This window comes from Mauremys mutica, chromosome 8 (assembly GCF_020497125.1).
Source record: "Mauremys mutica isolate MM-2020 ecotype Southern chromosome 8, ASM2049712v1, whole genome shotgun sequence".
NCBI classification, from domain to species: domain Eukaryota; kingdom Metazoa; phylum Chordata; order Testudines; family Geoemydidae; genus Mauremys; species Mauremys mutica.
The window spans coordinates 38,349,604-38,371,566 of NC_059079.1; the positions used below are offsets into that span (position 1 = coordinate 38,349,604).

Below are 21,963 nucleotides of genomic sequence, written 5' to 3' on the forward strand. Positions count from 1 at the left end.
ATACTTCAATTTATGAAGTATGGTTAAAGGTTTTGAGGTAAAAATATCAACAAATGACAGCACACACAATGGTGAAACAGAGAAAAAGGAGATTGTACTATGTGCTAATATGTGTTACATTTCTTGTCCAGTAACATTTGTGCAGACCCACAAAGTTACAGCCAGACTAGAGGCAAAAGTGAGGAAAAATGAGTTTGCACGGCCCTTCATGTCATGACCTGATGACAAGAAGCTGGCTGGGTGATAAGGTAAATGTAAATAACAGTAAACATGGAGGGCAACTGGACTGATTCGTCAAATGTTTTTGAAACATTAACTTTTTCCTCATTGTCTAATGTAGGTGATCAATGTGAATTTGAGAGTGTGGTTGAGAAACCAAGCAGAAAGGTAAGCTACTTCTTGTGTTGCTACATGGAAATATTAATTATATCAATAATGAAATGGTCAAAATAATGGTTTTAAAGAATATTCAAGTTCAAATAGCATGGAAGTATGAATATAAACCAACAGCTGCAGCAGTTTGCTGTATTTCCTGCTGCCAAACATGTATTCAATGGTATTTTGATTTATATACCTGAGATACAGTACTTGACATGTTGAAGGCAACATTATTTTTACTATAGAGTTCAGTGGGGCCATGACTCCAACACAGTATCTGCACTGGTTAGTCAGTTTTTAAAGCAAGTAAGACAGAACATGTGGGTATTAAAAATAAAGAAATGCTTGTACTATGTGTTCCATAGCAACTTATTTTTAACAGTGAGTATCCCTTCTAGGTATGTATTTATGAACTACATTCTATTCTTTGTGTGACAGAATGATTAATCCATTTAATTCAAGCTTATGCCTAAACAGGAATAAGCCATGCCATCTCTGGAGTAGTTTCCACTAGCATTCTGTCAGGGAGACCGAGAAATGAAATTTGAGATGGTAAGTGTTAATAATCTTTCATGCCCACCCTGGGGGCAAAACATATTTTAATAAAGGCAGCTAAGCACAGTCTTAAGTAACAGTAAATACAATGTGATGTAAGGGAAGTAATAAAAGTAAGCAGGTACTTAAGCAATTATTTAAACTGGAAAATACAGTATAATCTCAAGCATGTAGTTTGCTTAATTGACCAATATAACTGCAGATTTTTTCTCTTTTTTTAAATGAACACAGAGTGGAATCATGCAAAATGATATACTTCCTTACAATGCACTAGGCCATTGGATTATTGTGGTAAAATATTTTCCATTCTTATTCTTTGGGATTATCTCAACTAATGTAGTACCACATAATAACATTCAAATACAGCTAGTAGCTGTGATGTTTTTTCCTGTATTATTATTGTGGGTTTTCAATAAATTGAATAGATACAAATAAAAATAAACTTTGTTGTAAGGTTTGGAATTACGCAAACTGCAGTTTAAGAAATAAAATGCTAGTCTGAAGAATTGACAATATACTCTGTAGTGTTTTAATAGAGGCACTCACAATACTACTTTCTCATGGGTATTAGTGAGAAATTACAAATGAGATTATCTATATGCATTGTTTTGAAAAATTCTAAAATTGTTCGAATTATATGAACAGTGACATATATGTATGTATATTTACACTTACAGTTAACATTAATGGAAACAAAAGAAATGTTAATAATTGAACCCATCTGTGATGAGACAAGATATGAAAGAAACTTGCTGAGAACTGGTACTTATTTCTGTAGTTAACATGAAGTGTTAGTATGAAGTGGTTTTCAATAAATGTGATTTAACAACAATATTAAGAGAGTACGTTCCTGATAGCTACAGATAAAAATGAGAATAGCACATACTTGTGCTTACTCTCTTTAATACTAGACATTGATTGAATTGGTAGGACTGGTAGTCAGTCTCCACCCCCTCTACTAGAATGGAAGGAAGGATGATGGTTGTCACGCTGTCTGGAGTGGCTCACGACCATGAGTGCCAACTTCAGGGCAGACTGTCAAGAAGCAGGGCAGAAGCCCCAAACTGGTTGTATATGCTATAACTAGATTTCACCAGCCCAGTAATAAATGTGAACTACTAAAGCACTAAACAGTCTTACTGTGGTGTCACGAACTGTCCCCTTGGGCATTCCAGTTCATCTCGCCACCCAGGCAAGCTAGGCGTAATGCTCTACACCAAAGATCACCAAATATTCAGGTAACTCCCTGTCCCAGGAGACCTATCACTAACCCCAGGTTAATTGGTATCTCAGAGCTCAGACCAAAGACAACACTGTAGCCAAACCTATAGTAAACTATCTATGGATTTATTAACTAAGAAAAGAATTAGAATTATTACAAAGTTAAAGGTAGCAAGCAAGCATACATACAAATGCGTTAGTCTATGGTTTTACAAAGTGATACGTTGTAGTGATCTGTCAGCTCTAAATGTCTTTTAGGGCTAACCCAGATTGACCCTGGGGATCTCAGATTCTGTTTCATAGCTCTGGCCTTGTAAGAGTCAAACAGCAAAAGAGACAAAAAAAATGTCTTGTCAGCTGTTTTTATTTTCTTCTTCCAGAATTCAAGCTTATGGGACAAGCCCTTTTGCATGTAGCCTCTTCATAGGTGCAAGGGGATAATTAACAATGTCTTTGTATTGTGATGTTCCACAGTGGCACACTTATTTTTGATAGGCCTTCTTGAGGGGCAGGAGATCCCTCCTGCCTGGTTCAAAGTTTGTATAGTTACAAAGCAAAAACTTAAATGTTACCACGTAGCATGTGATAAAGAAATTATCTGTGATGTTAAGGCATGCAGCAACTTACAAGCATTTCATAAGGTCTAAACACTAAACATACCCTCTTAACCATACTAACACAGAGACAGGTTCCCAGCAATTAATTTGTCAGTGTTTGGCTGGGCCTAAAGCCTTGGCACAAGTTGGCACCTGGCCTGCCAGCATCACAATGATGCCACAGAGGCTGTGGAAGGTCCCCCTTTCCAAGCAGAAGGGAGAGAACCAGTGTGAAGTTCTAGGGGGCAAATTCAACTCTGAGAGGCCCAGCCAGGCCCAAAGTATTGTTAAGAAGAGATGATCCTGGCAGACTTTTTACTCCCTTGGAGTTGTGTTCCAGGCCCTGAGTCCTGCTTTATTGCATGCTTCCTTAACTAGGGAAGATCTTTCTTTCTTCAGGATTGGTAGAAGCAGTATGTTAGGTGCCTTTTACATAGATTAACAGACTGACATCTCTTCATTTCTTCTCCTGACAGAATTTTCTAGTACCCAGGACCATATACTGCTTTGTGACAACTAATTAATAATACTTACTAAGTCTACAGCAGCTGCTGCTTTTGTATTGGTGCCATCTATAGAATGTACACATTAACTCTCTGAGTTTTCCCTCATACAGGCTAGTCTGTGTCCTGGGTCCCATTATTGCTACACACACCATACAAGATAGAAAACTAAACAAATAAATACACCACCTAGTTTCAGCGTTTTGACCACTTTGCTTTTCAAAGAAATAAGGATTAACAAGTGGGAATATAGCAAACATACATGTTCCATCTCACTATTACATGGGCATTGGTTGGGAATTTTAACTGAATAAACATTTCTATGAACAAAAATACAGTACCAAGAACAGGAGACAGTGAAATATGTAGAAACTGCATCTAAATATGTTGTCAATTTTTTTTACGACGGGCCTAACAAATTCTTTGTCTATTCAATAAAACTTGAATATGTGTATTGGACCCTTATTACCTTTTATGATTAACAGCAATACCCCAAGGTGGATTTATTGTAGTGTGAAAGTCTATAAAACATGTCTATTTAGAGTTAACTTCTAAATTATGGGCCTGCCCACAGTGAAGTCAATGAAAATCTTGTTATATACTTTAAAGTGACAAGACCCCAAATAAATACCATACCATTGTACATCTCACATGCTACAGTTGATTATAACTTAACCCCAAACAGATACTTGCTGAATTACATTTATAACTGTTACATGCGTATCAAAAGCTTTGGCACATTTATTAAACAAAAGTTTAAAAGTTTTTAATTGACTCTGAAGGATTTACATTTGTGACAATTACTTAGAAACAAAAGGCCAAATTCTCTTCTCATTTATACTATGCAGTTTTACTGCAGCCAATGGAGTTATGTTGGCATAAATAAGAGGAGGACGTGGAACACATTACATGCAGTAGGAAAGTACCACCAACATATATTTACACAAATTATATTTAAAACACTCACTATTAAATAATGCCAAAATAGTCTAATCAGTTCAAATAGTGTTGATTTATATCTCAGGAAACAACATTTCTATGTACAGCTGCAATAGGATATTGGAATTTCCAAACTGGTGTTCACTTGAATGTGTTTATAATACATATGTACAGGAAATGGGATACTATCTACAAACTTAGCACTTCGAAGAACTCTTCTTGTTGAGCATGCTTCAATAGGGAAGCGATTCACCTATTTCTAAGGCAGTGTCTTATTTTTCCCTTTAATGTAAAGGCTGTCGTTATTTATCACAGAACAGACCATTTTTTCATGTTTTTCACGACAATGTTACAAAAAGTCATATAATGTTGCATGTCATATAATGTCATGGAATGAAGAAGGTTAGTCACTTGCTTAAACATTTGGTTTTGGTGTGTTTACAGGATTGTAAGATCCATTTATCTTTGCTTTCCTTGACATGTAAACCAATATTGCAAGTGCAGGGATTGCCATTGGTGATAAACAAGAGAGCACAACAATCACAGGAATCACATAATCTCTTTCTTTCACCATTTCTGCAAAACAAGAAAAAAAAAGGAGACAGAAGAAGTTGATTAAAAACTGTTACAAGTAGATGTATGCACATCACTGTAAAGGCAATGCTACTGTTATGTCATCTTCCTCTCCTCCAGCTTGGAGCATATTATCTGACCCCTTTTAATTCTTTCACTGGATTCCTCTCTCTTACTGCATCACATTCAAGGTCTTGTCCACATGTACAAGGCCCTCTGTGATCTTGGTACATCTACATCTCTAATCCCATTTCCCTATTTCCCCACCCTATCCTCTTTCCAATCTGTTCATCTTTCTGTTGCCATCATCTCCTGACTCCTTCCACACTGGGTTCGCACTTTTTATAATGCAGTTTCCTATGCCCAGTGATGTCTATCGGACAAAGATTTGCATAGGGGAACTCTAGCTTTCCTGAGCTCCACTTATGCTCACTAATTCAGAGTATCTTAGAAAGTGCCCCCCAGTACTGTGCTCCATTATGTTCTTCCCTGGAGCTCCAAAATGAATGTGAACATGTGCATGATATAGTCTGGGGCATTGGAGCAGCTGTTCCACACGGATCCTGCTCTGAGAGAGCTATCCTCCCATGTTAACAGCTATGAATGGGTGAATTGACTTTATTATGGTTTTAGTTTCTCATTTTTCTGAGTGGAGCAGTGCCCCAGCTATTGCAATGGGACAGACCCTACTGCCTTCAACTGGAACACATTCCTGGTTCTCATCTGCATTGCACTCTCCCTTCAAATCCCTTCGTAAAACCCACTTCTTCAAGCAATCTGTCTTGCATTCTCTTCTTCAGTAGACACCCTCCCTAATCAACTTAATCGTGGTTCAGTGTCTTGGGTTTGTTAGTCTTACGTAAGTTCAGGCCAGTTTGGCATAATGCACAATAACGCGTGTTGTAAGCTGACTGCTCCAGGGAGGACCAGGAGGCATTCTCCTCAAGCAGACAGAGTGCCTCCAGCAGCTCCCCAGCACACATCAGGGCACCCTCTATCTCCTTTTGTGGGGTGCAGGCTTCTTCTCCCTATGTGCCAATCTTGCTCTGCAGACTGGTGCATAGAGGAAGTGGGGCTATGCCTGCCTTCTCCCCACCTCCCTTGAGCCACTGTGCCACTTTGGGGTGGCATTGCTAAGAGTATCAGTGCTGTATAGGAGACAATTACATTACTGATATTCACTAGTGAACTGTTCTGTTCTGTTTTTCACCACTAACCATGGTATATCTATGCGTGGGGGAACAGTACACTAGCTGTGCTAACAGCAACCTTTCAATCATTGGAAGATAACAATACAAGTAAGTTCAAAGCAACATATGCCTACCTACAACAGCTATCTCAATCACATCAGTGTTATTTCCAGTCTCATTGTAAGCAACCAGGTATATGTCTGTGTAATTTTTGATGACTCTATAGAGTGTAGAGGTGTCATTCTGTGATGAGAGGATGGTTGTGTTGCTTAGATGGATCTTTTGCGGGACTGTCTGTGGTGGTGAATTACTAGAAGTTGTACTCATAATAGTGATATTTTCCCCTTCATCAACATTGTCTGATGGAGATATTAACTCTGGAGTATTCTGGGGAGGAACTAAAAGGAAAGAAATTGTCGGGTAAGATTTAAATGCAAATGTAGAGACTGACAATCTACAACAGGCTCTCAGGGCCTTAATTCAGTTGAATGATTCACCACAATCTTTTCTTTAAAATCTACTTGATCACTAGCTAAAGGTACTCTCTAGTCTTCACACAGTGCTGCTGGCAGGAAGGATATTTTATTAATTAATGGATGTAGCACCCTTCACTTTATACCGAACTTTTTTTCTTTAATTTAAAATGATTATGTATATTCATGAAAGGAGGAAAATAGACAAGCATGGCTACAGGAAACAGGCACAGAAAAGGCAAAGACAAAGGATCAGAAGCTAAAAAGGAGCATGTTTGCCCAGCCTTCAAACATGTGACCTTTCTCTGAGAAAGTCATTAGGATTCCACGGTTTCAAACCCTGTTTTGTGGGACCCCAGTGTAAGGGACTGTTAAAAGATTTTGGAGAACAATTGTTTTCTGATGTCTGGATCTTTCTGGAGAACAGTCTTCATTGCTGAGCTGTTCCTACTAATTATATATGACAAGACCCTGGGTAACTCACTACATGACACACACAACATTAAAATCCTAGGGAATGACAAAAAATGACCCCAAAACCTAGAGTCTGATGAAGTTGGCTGATATTTTAGACCATGTTTTATGCCTCTCGCAAAAACAAACAAACCCCACTTCATTAACATAGAGAACATTAACTGACCTTTGAGATCAAGCATTATGTTTTTAAATTGCTGTCCAAGCTCGTTGCTGGATTGACATGCATACATTCCTGGATCCTGTGGCTGAGCCCCATATATGGTACATCTGCCACTTTCACATACTATGGGTATGTCTACACAGCCCATAGCAGTGAGCCTTTCAGCCAGGGCTGACAGCCTCAGGCTTGTGGGGGTTGTGCTACCTCTTAAACATTGCTGTGTGACTATTGTGGCTTGGGCTGGAGCTCGGGCTCTGAAGCCCAACTCTCTCCTTAGGGGTCAGAGCTCAAGATCCAGGCCAAGCCACAATTTAAACATGCTGCCAACACAACTATTTTTAGTGCAGTAGCTCAAGCCCTGTGAGTCCGAGTCTGTCGCCTCAGCATGGAGGCTTTCTGCAGGCTGCCAGAGGCTGTGTAGATGCACCCAATGGGGCTCTAGTGATTCAGAGAGCTTTGCATGAGGTAAATTTTACCCTTAATGACTAAGGGCCATTCTTGACATCACAGAAGTCAAAGGCAAAATTCTCACAGATTTCAGTCTGAGCAAGATTAGCCCTAAAATTTTGAAGCAAGGCTTACAATGTATCATGTTGTACGCACCTTGAACAATTAAGTCCACAGTTTTTTTCTCTCTTCCAAACTGGTTAACTCCTTCACACTGATAAAGCCCCAAGTCTTCAGCCTTTACATTATTTATAGTTAAAGTTGCATTTTCAGAAAGAAACTGCGACACTCCACTGATCAAATGCTTTGTCCAGGAGATCTTTGGAGCTGGATTACCAGAGCTGGTACATGTCATTGTCACAGCTCCCCCTTCTTTCACTGTGGCGGAGGGGGTGACAGAGACCGTCGTATTTCTTGGTCCATCTAAAATGAAGGATCCATTGTTAGTTATTAATAACAGGAGCAAAGAGAGCGTGCTTTATTAGGTGCTAGATTGTCAGCCCTGGACACTGAAATCCTCTATTTATCCTCAAATCAAATACAGCACAGATAGCTTTTGCGCTTCAGTGCAAGCCCTCCTTAGCCAATGTGCCTCAGTCCTGACCAAGAGGGTCTGTTTATATGGATGGGAGGGCAGTACAGTCTCAATTCCCACTCAGTCCTTGACCTGAGATTGCCATCACTCTGAGGGCTAAATGGGGACTAGCCCTTACGCACTGCACATTGGGACGACTCCCCGCTCCTTTTGTACAGCCCCTATAAGGGCCACTCATTCACAGCCCCTGTGCTCAGGGGACCGCAGAGGATGTGACTTACGATAGAGTACGATATATTTGATTTGCGCCTGCAAGGAGGTGGCAGACTTCCTATACTGTCACATTTCTGCCTGCAGTCAATTGCAAGTACCAAACTGGGCCCTGATCCTGCAATGAGTTCCTTGGGTGTGCAAGGATCTGTCCAGAGGATGCTTATTACAGGATTGGGGCCTTAGAGGCTAGAATGACACCCCTTTGGAATTTTGACCATGAATTCTACTGTATATTTGTTTTTGTGACATTGCTGTCCAAATGTAGTTAAACTGGATACATTATAGAGATAACATTATTGTATACACCTCCCATCAGACATGTGAATCCCATTATGAAATTTCCTAATAGTGCTGGATAGAGTTGAAAAAGAATTAATAAATAATGGTGAAGCAAGGGACTCTGACTTGTCATTGTCTGATTGCTTTGATTGATGCAATGCACCTAGGTGTCTTGGCAACAATCTTATGTTTTAAGTAAACAATTAAATATCATAGGGAATGATCCTGCAGTTCTTTTTCAGAGACTGAATCTGAAGTTGAGTTTTTACAAAGGCAGGACCTACAGGACTGGGCCTGTCACAAGGAGAATTTAATTAAAAGGCATAGGAACAGGTGAAAAGATTGATTTTCAGGTGAGATTTCAAAGAGGTAGTCAATGAAACAGACAATAGATGACATCTATAATTCATCATATTTTAAGCTTTACTGGAGGAAATGGTCTCTAAAAGAAACCCATAGATGTCAGATGGTTCAGCAGGTTTCATAATACAAAATCACACATGTTGGCAGCCTGGCTGCATACACAAACCACCTGGAAACATAATTACCTGGCAGATTTTGGAAGCAACACAGGGCTCCTGGGCAATGTGCCACACACAGCTACGTGTATAGTGGCATTCCATTCTTAAAGGAGGTTATTGTCCCTTACACGTTTAGGGTGACTACCATATTCACATGGAGCCAGAGAGGCTCTTAAGTGCCTGTTTCAGAGGGCAGCCTTAAATGTGGGTTGGGTGAGTCACCCAGAGGACATGGGAGAAATCTTACCCACACTGGGCCATTGACTAGGGGAGCTATGTATATGTTTATCTTAGCTTGAGAGTAAAAAGAGAGAAGCAATTAAACATCAGGCATTGTAATGAGAGAAAAATCAGACCTTGCAATGACAAACGTGACTCCTGAATAGCAGTAGCATATCTACAGTTGACTCCTGAATATACAGTAGTGAGGACCCTGAAATTTCCCAGTTCCATTATTTCAGAGTCCCCACACTCTTCATTCAGGAGTCACCCGTAGATCAGTTGAAATTCTATAGAACCAGACAAGTCAAATTCTTGCAGGCTCATACCTTGTACAGAAATGACCACTGTTGTTCTCTCTGTTTTATTCGTTGCATCATTTATGGTTTCACAGATGAACAACCCAGAATCACTCATCTGGGCATGTGGAATGATAAGGGTGTCATTGTCTATAATGTGCTGAACACTTGAATCCTCTAGCTCTTTCCTCCAAACAATCCTTGCTGGTGGATTACTTGTAGTGCTACAAGTGAGCATCAGAGTTTCCCCCTGCATGGTTGTGTTGCTTGGAGACACAGTGATGTTGGTATTTTGAGGACCAACTTGAAGCAAACAGAAGAGAAAAGCTCAATGAGCTAAGTTAACAACACATGCGATCTATGTCTGAGGCTAAAGGATCTCAAGGGAACACTTCAGATACTGGGAAACATTTCAAAAGCAGTGATGTCATTAGGACAATGCAACAATTTCCCCAGAGAGCTCAGTGAGGAATCAACACTAGAGGTTTTCCAAAAGGAATTGCTTAGAGCCAAATTCTGCTCCCTGATATATGCATGTGGATCCCATTAACTAAAATGAGAATTACATGGGCATTCAAGGGAGATTTTTCAAAAAAGCACCTCTGTTTAGGCAGTTATTGCTCTCTCTAATTCAGACGATGTGTGTTTTCCCTCTGAGTGAATTCTGAACCAGCTACTGAAGAAAAGGAGAGAGGGTGAGCTACAATAGTGGTTCTGAAGGCTGACGTGTATCACTTTTTTTCACTGTTACTGAATGCAACAGTTAACTTTAATAACCCAGGGTGCTCCATGTGGAGAACGCTCATTGAAGTCAATGGTTATTCTTCACATGAAGGGATTAAAAGACTGTGCCCAGAGATGATACGACCTAAGGGCCATGTCCTATCCTTGATCTTTGTGCAGTACAGTCACTGACATCAGTGCGAGATCCAGTGTGGATCAGGAGTACTTTTGTTTATATCCCTAACTTTGTAGCCCTGGCCCATGAATCCTAATGTAAAATTTAACCCCTAATATAAATATACTTACAGTTTACACTCAATCTCTGTGAAGTCTGTCTTTTCTTGGGTTCAAATTTCATGTCATCAATTGGTAATTCAGCCACACAAGTAATCGCTTTCCCAATGTCTTCAAAGGTGGGGATAAAAGTCAATGTCAGACTTTTTGTCTCTGTGGTTTCGGTGCTTTCTTCCTCTAAAAATTCTTTGGTTTCAAGAACAGATCCATCTTTGTCCAGATGCATCTTCAAACGCTCAGAAGGATACACTTTGGGAACCATACAGGTGATACTGGCTTTTTCCCCAACATTCAGGGGTGTGCTGATCACAATGACTGGATCACTGGGAAAAGCTAAAAGAACAATACCAGTTACTTTTTACTAGAGAGAGGCCAAAGAGACAACCATTGAAACTAGAGCTAGAACTGAAAGTCCCTCAAGTTCACATGTGTTCAAGTCTTGGCTTTTGATTAAGTACACTACAGTCGTGAAATATGGGTCCATATTTTGGGGTTTTGACCCTCCAGATTCTTTTCTCACACACACTCAAAGTTTGGGGGTTTTGGATCTGGGGTATAGGTTGGATCCATCTTTCCTTTTAATACAAGTCCATGTTAAAAACATCATGGCATTTTATGAAAGGTAGAAAAATACTGATCTTTTTTAACTGATAGAATTAGAAAATAACAGCTACCATATATATATTTCTAAATTAGTGACAGACAACAATAATACTGTTCTTAGAAATAACTGGAATAAAAAGTCATAGCATGTGCTGTATCTTCATTTAGAAGACACAGCTTTTATTAATTTTAATTATTACCCCCAGCAGCTATTGAATGTGGCTCCCAAATAATGGCAGCTACCGTTAAATATAAAGACTTTCTTATGCCAAACCAAAATATTAAGGTATATGGGACTGATTTCTTTCCAACAAACTCAGTGGCAAAACTGCCATTGATTTCAGTGGTGTAGAAGCATGCCCTGTATCTGCAGCTAATATAGTGGCAGGCAGAGTGAATTTACAAAATCCCTGTAATATGAGCCAACTCCTGCTCACTTCACAAGCCTGTTGGCGTCAATGGAACAATTTGAATCAGTAAAATGGGCAGGATTTGGTCCTAAGGGCCAGATCCAATACCCACTGATAGCAACAGAAAGACTTCCATTGACTTCACTGGGCTTTGGATCAGGCCCTTAATACTCACATTTTACCCAAACATTTCCACCCAGAGCATATTTTTTTCAGCTTTTTGAACACTTCAAGGGGACTATCTTCTGGCTTTCATATACTTTGAGGAAAACACCAAGAGCAAATAAAACCAGGAGGACTAAATTCATTCTAGGTAGCCTAGTTCAAGATGCCTAATAAGAAATCCCTGCACCAATCTATGACCCCTACCAGGAAATATATGTTTAAACCATACCAGAGTTGTTGTGCTAGGGATATAATTGACCCTCCGCTGTAGGAATGATTAATCACATTTATTATGATGAGCATTGCACCAATGTCACATATAAAGGGAATAAATCACTTACAGTAAACATCAACCTTGATGCTTTTTTCTTTTTTCACATTGTCACAACATGCACTGCAGAGATACTCATTGTCATTCCCAAAGCCAACAGGATCCATAGTCAAGATGGAGCGGTTCCCCTTGCTGTTCACTGACCCATCTAGGGGCTTGTCCAACTGGCTTCTCCAAGAGAAACTTGGGGATTCACAGCCAATAGTACTACAGGTCAGCTCAAGTTTATCTCCAATCTGAGCAGCAACATTGTCTTCAGGTGTAATCTCAATTTCAAAAGCTTTAGCTGAAAAAGGGAGAAAAATGCAAATTCAGCAGCATTCATTGCTCATGTTCTCCTTTGCACCGGCAATCTAGTAAAGTATATGAGATTATTAAAGCCTGCCTCTTGTTTCACTATTTTTAAACTAATAGTTGTGTAGAACAAGTTAAACTAATAATACTTAGCACTTAAATAGTGTTTTCCCTCTCCAAAATACTCTACACACATTAACTAATCAACTGATGAACAATGTAAATCCATTGAAGTCAATGGAACAACATGACTTTACACCAGCTGGGATCTGTCTCTAAAACTTTGCAGCAGACTAATAGGTAAATATGTTACCAAGGGAGGTTATAGAATCACCTTCACTGCAGATATACTTGACTGATACTATACTTGACTGATATCTATCAGGGATGCTTCAGGGATAATAAAATCAAACCTACGATGATGTGCTAGAGATCGCTTCTAACCGAAACAATTCTATGATTCTATAGTGCAATAAATTTTTTTAGCAAACTAAATTACAAAATGACTGCATTACTACAGAATAGCCAGTGCTGAATAAATTTTTTCTTGCTATTTAAACAGAATATCTTAACTGAGCTTAACACATTTTTATTTACTGAGATGTAAAATAATTTTCCATAAAGAGAAAAGATTCTAAAATAAAGGACAATGCAAATTAATTACAACAATTAATTAAGTAACAAAACAATAACTCACAAGTCAAAAACACCAGTAAAAGCACTGTCACTGATGGAATTATTCTTCCCATTTGTCTAAATTTTTGCAATTGATATATTATGAAAAGAAAGCTAGCTCCAAAACCCAGCTCTCTGTTCTCTCTGAAGAAACACGGTGTGAGTCTGCAGCTCTGAAAATGACTGTTGTAACGGTTGCTCAGCTCTTTATAACAATTCTGGTTGAGGTGGAGTGTAGGAAATCTCTACATGGGGAAACCCACAGCAAAGTTAGGAAAAATCCCCCTGTAGGCTGTGTAGATGGTTTCAGCGCCCTCTGCTGCTTTCATATAGAGGATTACAATGTGTCTTTTTCACACAACTTCCAAAACTGAACTGGCAAAATAAATATACCAGAGATGGAGAATATCAAGAACAGTTCAGGGGAGAAAAATATTTTTAAGCCCAGGATAAAATTAATTATTTTAGCATTGTTATTGCATGTCACAGGTATAAGGAGCAAAATAACGACCTGATCATGCAGATGGTTAGTCATGTGAAAGAAGCTGTTCATGTGAGCAGTTCCACTGAAGTCAATGGGATTATTCACCTAGTTAAAGTTACTCACATGCATATTTTTTGCATGATTGGGTTTTATGGGGACAATCCTACAAACACTTGAGTAATTTTACTCAAGTGAGTTGTCCCTTTGAAATCAGCAGGACAACTTGCATGAATAAAGCTATCCAAATACCTATGGTTTTGGGGACTGAGCCATAAGAATACGGAAATGAGTCAGGTAATGAAGGACTAGAGATGAGCTCAAATCAAAATCCTGGATCCTAACACCCCTGATCCAGATCCAGTCTTTGAGGCTCAGGCCAATCTCCTACTGCTGAATAGAATGAGTGTTGGATTGAGTCTGATGGTTCCAGTAGGGCAACTGAACAGATTCATTATTTTTAATGGCATCTAAAGAGCAATTGCCCCTAAAATGGCTCTTTTTTCTGGGACACTGATTGATTTCCCCCTAGACTGTCGATCTAGTTCTGCAATCATACATTGTCCTATTTAAATAGCAGAATCAAAACAGCTGACAAATTTTAGGTTGTTAAACTGTAGGTGGATTAAAAAAAAAGTTGTCTTTTAAAAGAAGCAATTTAAACTGACATCTTCCAGCTTTCGTGCCCTTTCTCAGTAATAGGGAAAGAGTGAACATGTTATGTGAAGAAATGAACACAATGTTCCTATTTTCAGTGTTTTTGTTCCAGGGGTTATATGAAGCCCATCTTGAGGAAAGGATATTTTTGGGGACAAGCGCTGGCTGGTAGGAAGCTGTCATTAGAAACAAAGTAAAAGCAGATTTTCTGTGTCCAGTTTAAACTGAGAAGATGCCACTAACGCAAAATATTGAGAAGCAGAGTTTGCAGAATATCAAGCAGATATTGCTTATTAATTTTTGTAGTGTTCAGTTTTTTATTCAGAGGGCATGCCCTTAATTGCCAAGTACAAGTGGCAAGAAATCCAGGACAAAAACGTAAAACAGGCTTTAAAAACTGTCTTTAATGAATTAATTAAATTTAATATGTGATCATTTAACTGATAAGCTAATTCCTGTAAAACCTGGCTGTTATGTATTGCTTATTTAATCTCTGGTCCTAATCCAGGTATCAAGTAATAATCTGCATAAAATAAATGAGAAAATATAGAAAAAATAAACACAAATCCATAAGCTCCAAATATAAATAACAGTGAGCAAAGGAAGGTACCACACTGAAGTCCTACTTTTTGAGTCATGTAGATCATGAGGTAAACACATTATTCATTGGAGTTAATAATGGTTTCATTTTACTCCATTCAGGTGAGAGCAGTAGCACCAGATACAAGGAATACGTCTCATGTAATGTGATCCTGCTGGGCCCTAGAGACCATGGCTTTAGCAGGAACCATTTTTCCAGGTTCTCTCTTGACTGCAGCTGCCCTTGGAATCCCTCCTAAAGGGAAATTTTATAGCACAAGTTAATAAATTCCCTGGAACGCTAAAATGATTGTATATGGTAATAAATGCATAAATCCCAGTAAGAATCTCAGTACCATGTCCAATAAGAGGCAACAGCGTCTATGTATATAAACATCACAGATAATAAAAACACCAACACAAAAGGTAGGAAGCAAAAATTAGCTCCAAAGAGAAAATGGACATCTAGGTCAGAAAGGTGAAGAAAACCAGAAATATAAGAGTGTTAAAAGAGACAACCCACTAATTACCAAGAAAACCCTGGAAGAAGGAGACACCTAAGCTTAGAATCCCTAACCTGAAGTGAAGACCTTGTGTTTGTCATTGTCATGGTTGACAAAAAAGAAAAATCCTCTCAGGAAATGGGAAGAGAAAAGGTTCTGGAGTAGAATCCTTACATGCTTAAAAACTCTCTAATCACAGAGCACAGACTGTGTGCAGTGTACAGTCTGGGTAATGGTGCTTCAACTCAACAAAAAAAAAGAAAGATTTTTGAAGGGGAAGTAAAATTCCCCTTCTTAGCAAAATTGCTGATACATACTTTGTCATCACTACAGAGGAGAGAGGTCATACATACGGTGATTCCAAAGTCTGGACTGTTCAGATACTTCTAATGAAGAGTTCCATGAAGAGCATGTCCTCAGTCCCTGAAGGCATTGCAAAGGAAAGCTACAAACGCTGTGGGATCTTTCATCAAATAACACGGAATGGGAAATGTCAGCCTGATCCAACTGCCATTAAATTCAGTGTGACACGTTTGATTGACTTTGAGGGGAGCTGGATCAGACCCTGAGGTGGTATGCCAGGCCCCGAGCCAACTAGACATCAGCCATATATTTAGCAGAGACAGCAAAGGTAACTGTACTGATATCTGGACAAATATGTTGCTGGTATCAGAGCAGTACCCATTTTACATATTGTTAGAGGAAGTGCAAGAGGCAGTGGTTCCTCAATATAGGAAGATCCTGACACTCTGCTGACTTCCACGTTTGCCTTTCTGGTTCCTATTTTAAAAAAGAAAAGGTACTTTATTGCTGCCACTGCCATCCCCAGCAGTGTGCCTGCAATGGGAGTCAAGGGAGCACCACTTTTGCTTGGTGCAGGACTGGATCTCTGTGGAAGCAGATAGAGAATAGCTGACAGTTTTTAGGTGTTAACTTCAAAGGTTCAGATCCCACATGTCATTTGAATTAAAATCTGGGATGAGGTAAAAAAGAGAAGGGGCATCAAATGAGGATGAACACCACAGAAAACACTGGCAGGAATTCTGACATGGCAGGCAGAGTGTAATGACACCAAATGTGCTAAGTGTTACAAGAGTGCAGTATAAAATAGATGTCTGCATATATCTGATTAATTAAGAGATAAAAGGGCCAGTAGATAGTGCTCAAGTATATGCAACATTGTTCCTGGGTGGGACCAATAAAACTGGTTGTGCGCTGCAAATGGCTTCTTTGTGTGCAACTCTGAACACTGTGTCAAAAAGCAGCGTTCTCCTTGCATCTGGGCCCATGGCTAGAGATATCATGCAGAACGGCCAGTTGAGAAATATGCTAAATCTAAAAGTTCTAAGCTCTTTTGGAATTAAAGCTATAGCAGTAGCAGGAGGCCAGGAAAATGCAGGAAGGTTGTGGCACTGCAAAGAGAGCTGGAGAAGCAACTTCATCTGAAAACATTTTCAACAGCCTGTTGCAAATCTGAGGCGTATCAACATGGCACATGATTTCAGTTCTTCACACCAATTTGCTGGATGTCCCCGGCCCCACCCCAATCTCTTGCTAGCAAGCTGCATGGACAAAAGACTGAAAGAGTTAAAATCCAGGATTGATGTGTCTTTCCACTATTTCCAATAATTGACATTCGCTTTACTCAAGGTTTGGAGGGGAATCCCAGATGGTTGGTGTGACTGGGAAAGGGGTTCACTTACAAAGTACATAGTACAAGTACACAGGCATTTTATCTCTGATCTGAAAACAGGACATAAAGTTGCTTTTCAGGAAACTGACATGAGATTTGTTGGCATGTAAAGAGAAGGAAAGGGAAGCTGCTTCTGATGTAAAGATTCAGCATTAGCTTTAGTTCATGCTCCTATAACTTTGCTGAACAGGTACCTAATGGAGTTCAAGAGGCCAATTTGCTCCAGACATAAAAAAATAATCACAGGATACAGATTTATTTGATTAAATATTCTTGTAATCTGCATGTAAAGGAGGATAGTCTATTAATTGGCCATCATAACTAAAGGCTCAAATCCTATTGGACAGGGACCTTGGAATTATACGGCACTCCCCATGTTAACAACTCTCATTTTATCACAACTCTCATGATATTTCATGTTTTATTTAAGCCCCAGCATCTGGAGCCAAGTGATTAGGTGAGAATCTCAGATTTTTTAAAAATAGGTTTCTATTTTTCTATTTTTGCATCCCTCATCGCTGTGGAGAAATGCTTGAGAATGTGACCCAATCACACCCTGACAGCTCGCAAACCAGAAGGCAAAATAAAAAACCCCAACATTCATTTTTATTTTTGTGAGGCTGATTCATGATTTTTGAAAGCTTGGGGTTGGCAATACTGCACTCCCCATTCTCTCGCAGGTCCTCTCCCTGTTCCTCCCCCATCCAGTTCAATCAATTCAGTACTGAAGGCTTACTGGCTTAATGTAACATTAAATCTAACGTATTTTACTTAGTCCCCACATTTTCAGTGTACTGCAGAGCTTTGGATTATAACCCATTGTTGCCTTGTGGAAGGTTTCAGGGGAAACATGGAGGGTTTGATTAGGGGGTAGGGGAAAACTGAGACTGCAGCACCTAAAAGAGCCTGGGAGGTGGTTTTGTGTTTCAGTGTCCAAGGGACAGTTGAGATTTTTAGTACTAGAGAGGGGATTAATCTATCTCCTTCCCCCTTCTGCCACGTTTTTCCAGGGATAGAAGTGACTGCAAATATGAGAGATGTGGATTGAGTTTTAATTTCTTATTTTCCCTCCAGCAGCCCTTGACAGCAACTAACTGCTCTGCTGCACCCCACCCTAGCCCCATTTCTATATCCACCAACAAGGGATATAGGATATTTCTGTTTGATCTTTCTGCTAAAAATGCCCAGCATTGAAATAGTTAACTGTATTAACACATATAGCTCCATTCCAGCAAAGCACTTAAGCATATGCATAACTTTAAGTACCTGTGCTGTTTCATTGACTTAATCCATTGGTGCTTCTACCTCACCGACCGCTAGCCTCCACTGTAGCTGTGCTATTTTCTCTGACTCATTGCCATGGGCCGGTGTCTGGCTCCACTCCCAGATCCTGATAATGCCCCCTGTATGGTTCCAGGAAAGGGAAATGTGGTACACTGCTGCTGAATCAACTAGTCCCCTTTCACCTCACATTTTTGCTGAGATTCACATATAGATCTAAGTAAGGATAATTAGGTCACGTGGGCAACCTTAACTCTGTTCCTGTGTACATGGGCAGGGCCCATGCATTGATATGGAATCCACCCCTTATTGCAGAATTGTATTCCAGGTTGTAAGCTATCATCTATTTAAAAAATTCTGAGGCAGTTTTTCAGGACTATTTCACTCCCTTTGCTCCCCAAGGAAATGCTGAGATGTGTGGACGTGACATAGCTGGCTTGGACATCATCCTCACCACACAACATAGTTGCTTCACTTTCCATTCCTATCAGTTTAACAGAAAAATCTCTGAAGGCATCCAGACTCAGGAAAAGGGGTTATCAAAAGGAAAATAAATATTAGGCATTTACACATATGACAAAATAGATAATTTCTAGTTAGGTTTTGTTCAGAGACACTGTTTATTTGGTTAAAAAAATCCTGACATTTATATACAAAATAAATAAGCCCTCTGTCTCCTGAAAAAAATTCCCTGATCTCCATCCTAATGTATTGTTGTTCGCAGAAAGCGCACACCGTGGAAATTCCAAGTTTTAAGTTTCAAAGTGAGAAAGCAATGACTTTTATTAACAAAGCCCTATCTAAAATTGGACTTCTGGTGCATATCCTGTTTTTAAACCCACATTGCCAGGAAAAATACAACTGAAATTAAAAGACAATTTAAAAAGGAAATTTGATCAATTTAGAAAGATTAAATTTCACTTTCTTTAATGGTGCAATAGAAAGGGTTTGTTTTATTTTTTTAAATCACAAATATTTCAAGGCTTCAAAAATGGGAGTAACTGGTGGCAAATGTACTTAGCAAGCATGTATGTGTAAGTGCCCAGTGCACACACAGTTCTGTCTTGATTTCTATACATGTTAAAAAGCAATAGTGGTATTGTACGTGCTACTATATCATTTCCAATGGCTTATCTTTAAAACTGGTTTCATAATAGACTTGTATGAAGAAATTGATATGGAAAATATTGCAAAATTTGCCAGATAAATTTTTAGAAAAACTAGATCTTTTAGGCTGGGCTAGAAGCAAAGCCCTGGATCGAAACACGCCTTAAATTCTGTAAAATCTGACACCCCAGATTCAGACCTGAATTTTGCAAGTGGCCCTTGTCTTTATAAAGGTCCAAATCCAAACACTGCTAAACTTTCAAATTTTGCAGCTTGAGCCTAGCTCTACATCTACATTTTTGTTTGTGAGCCAAATGTATTCAGACGTGTCAAAGGCACCTGTCCTCACTGAAGACAACTGTAACTGAACCCCCCTGGAATTATAAATTAAGAGACAACACTTGTTTTGAATTACATTTTTTGTTTTCATTCATATATCTATTGGATTTTGTTCTGGGTTCATTGGACTTTGGCCTAGGGTAGACTGCAGGCTCAGAACATGTGCAAGAACAAAAATAATACAAGTCAAAAACATTTTACAATGAATTGTGAACAAGCTGCTTACCTCCTAGAGCGCCAGCACCCACACATGGCGGTTCTCACTGAAGTAGATCCCTAGAGTACAATGCTGGCTCAATGGATGTCAATAGGACTTTTGACACTGATTTCAGTATAGCCAGGATTTCACCCCGGTCTTCACAACTAGAGTCAATCAAGGAGAAGGTGCAGGGGAGCTTTGTGACCAACTTCTGCTATCGCTCACCTGCGGCTGTGCAAGGGCACTGCGCTCCAAGAAACATGTGGATCCACAAACATGACAAAGGCAATTGTTGAGATCGGCCATTGTAACAAACCATTGGTGTTACACTACAAGTAAAACATCATAGAACAGAAATAAGTGCAAAAAATTCCTGTGTTGGCCCTCCCAGCTACACTGTAGTTTGCTACCTAAATAGCATTTGGATTTATGAAAACCAAACAACATACAAAATACCAGACTATACAAGTATCCTGCCAACTATATACCAGACACGAAGTTCTTCATTCTCTTATAATGCCCCTGCAGAGGAGTCACATATATGCCAATAAGCACACGGAGATAGAATGGTTTAGCCCTGTGTAAGTTCAGAAACTTTAAAATGGTTTAGCCCTATGTAAGTTCAGGAACTTCTAACTGATGAAAACTGTGGGGTGGCTCACTCCCCTCATTTTCTTCCCCCACCTGCCCAATGAGCTGAATAGGACTAGTCTTTGACCTGATGAGCACTTACTTTTTTTTCTTGAGGGAAGAAGCTGGAAACCCTGTTCCAGGAAAACCCCTCCCCAACTAGAAAAAGAAACTAAACAGATTTGTTTTTGTCTCTCCCAAGCCACTCCAAAGGACCAAACACCAAAGAGATGTCACCATTGCAACTGGTAGGGCATTATGTTACTATCTGCATCACAAAAATATAACAATTTTAAAAGCCAGATGCTAGTCTGTGACCATCGTGGCACTTTTTCTGCATGATCATCATGGTATTACAGTAGATTTAAAATCAACAAAATACCATATTTTAATCTAGTCTAAATGCATCATCCCAGCACCTTGCTCTGTTAGGACTTGAGTAGCAAGAACATGCTAAAGTATGAGTAGCTAATAGCCTGATAAGGATTGTAGGCAATGAGTCTTACAGACGAGGCAAGTTAATGGAGACACGAATTCTTGGGATTTATTCTCCCTTTCAAGGGAATTATTTGGCCAGGCTTCAAAGCAAAGAGTCCTTGTTGCTAGAGATAGACAGCCAAGCAAGAATGACTTTCATGGCAGTGTCACCCTCTATCAGAGGGCATGGTGCTTTTTAAGCGATAAGAAAGGTAACTTGAGAATTGTGATGCATGTATGAAATTGCTGGCAGGCACTATGAGGCTTTGTACTGAATTAACTCAAAAAGAGTGTCTGACTTTTAAAATCACCACATTTCTTAGCAAAGGAAGTTTCTCAAAATGCTTTTGTAACATTAATTCTTAAAGAACAGATTGGTCTGAAGAGCCAATTAGTGGGATAAATTCTGCTTCCACTGGCACCCTGGTAAAGCCCAAGTAGTTCTACTGACGTCAACAGGAATACTCTGGATGTGTACCAGTTTAAATGATGACAGGATTTGTTCGGTTCCTTAGGGGAGACATCTTAAATGGTAGCACCTGAGACCTAGCCTCCAAATACAGATAAGCTTTGTTGCAACACATATTAACCTGATCTTGCAACCACACTTCTCTAAATGTTCTTTGTGCATTTAACATCTCATATGATATGATGACTCAATATCCCTAAGGCCAGGTGGCCATTTCAAGTTCCAGTTGGCAGCCTGTTTTAATATTCATGAGCGAATTCATCTAGTTCACTGCTTAGATTTTACCCAAATTACCCTGGCTCCTCAGATGCCTATTGTACTTCAATGATTACAACAAATATATATCAGAATGAAGATGAATTCTTTTCACTTATTTATAATAACATGTATAGCTAACATTTGATTTTGTATTCCT

At 39.3% G+C, this 21,963-nt stretch overlaps 1 protein-coding gene across 2 annotated transcripts; it reads right to left on the minus strand.

The window, feature by feature from the left end:
- Positions 1 to 1,608: 1,608 nt before the first annotated feature.
- Positions 1,609 to 13,295, minus strand: VCAM1 (vascular cell adhesion molecule 1). 2 transcript variants are annotated; one of them, XM_045026112.1, is made up of 7 exons: positions 13,156 to 13,295; positions 12,175 to 12,450; positions 10,668 to 10,988; positions 9,669 to 9,941; positions 7,669 to 7,935; positions 6,090 to 6,353; positions 1,610 to 4,768 (listed from the first exon to the last, which is right to left on the minus strand). In XM_045026112.1, exons 1-7 carry the CDS (start codon positions 13,205 to 13,207, stop codon positions 4,608 to 4,610), a joined length of 1,614 nt encoding a protein of 537 aa, XP_044882047.1. In that variant the 5' UTR covers positions 13,208 to 13,295; the 3' UTR covers positions 1,610 to 4,607. The 2 variants fall into 2 exon arrangements, with proteins under 2 accessions (XP_044882048.1, XP_044882047.1); XM_045026113.1 differs by lacking the exon at positions 6,090 to 6,353 and having other exon boundaries at positions 1,609 to 4,768.
- Positions 13,296 to 21,963: the final 8,668 nt, after the last annotated feature.

Coding starts and splice junctions, on each gene's coding strand:
- VCAM1 (XM_045026112.1), bottom strand. CDS start 13,207: ATGGGAAGAATAATTCCATCAGTGACAGTGCTTTTACTGGTGTTTTTG. Junction 12,451..13,155: donor TTTACTGGTGTTTTTGACTT/GTGAGTTATTGT, acceptor TCCCTTTTTCAG/CTAAAGCTTTTGAAATTGAG. Junction 7,936..9,668: donor AGTGGTCATTTCTGTACAAG/GTATGAGCCTGC, acceptor CCTTCATTTTAG/ATGGACCAAGAAATACGACG.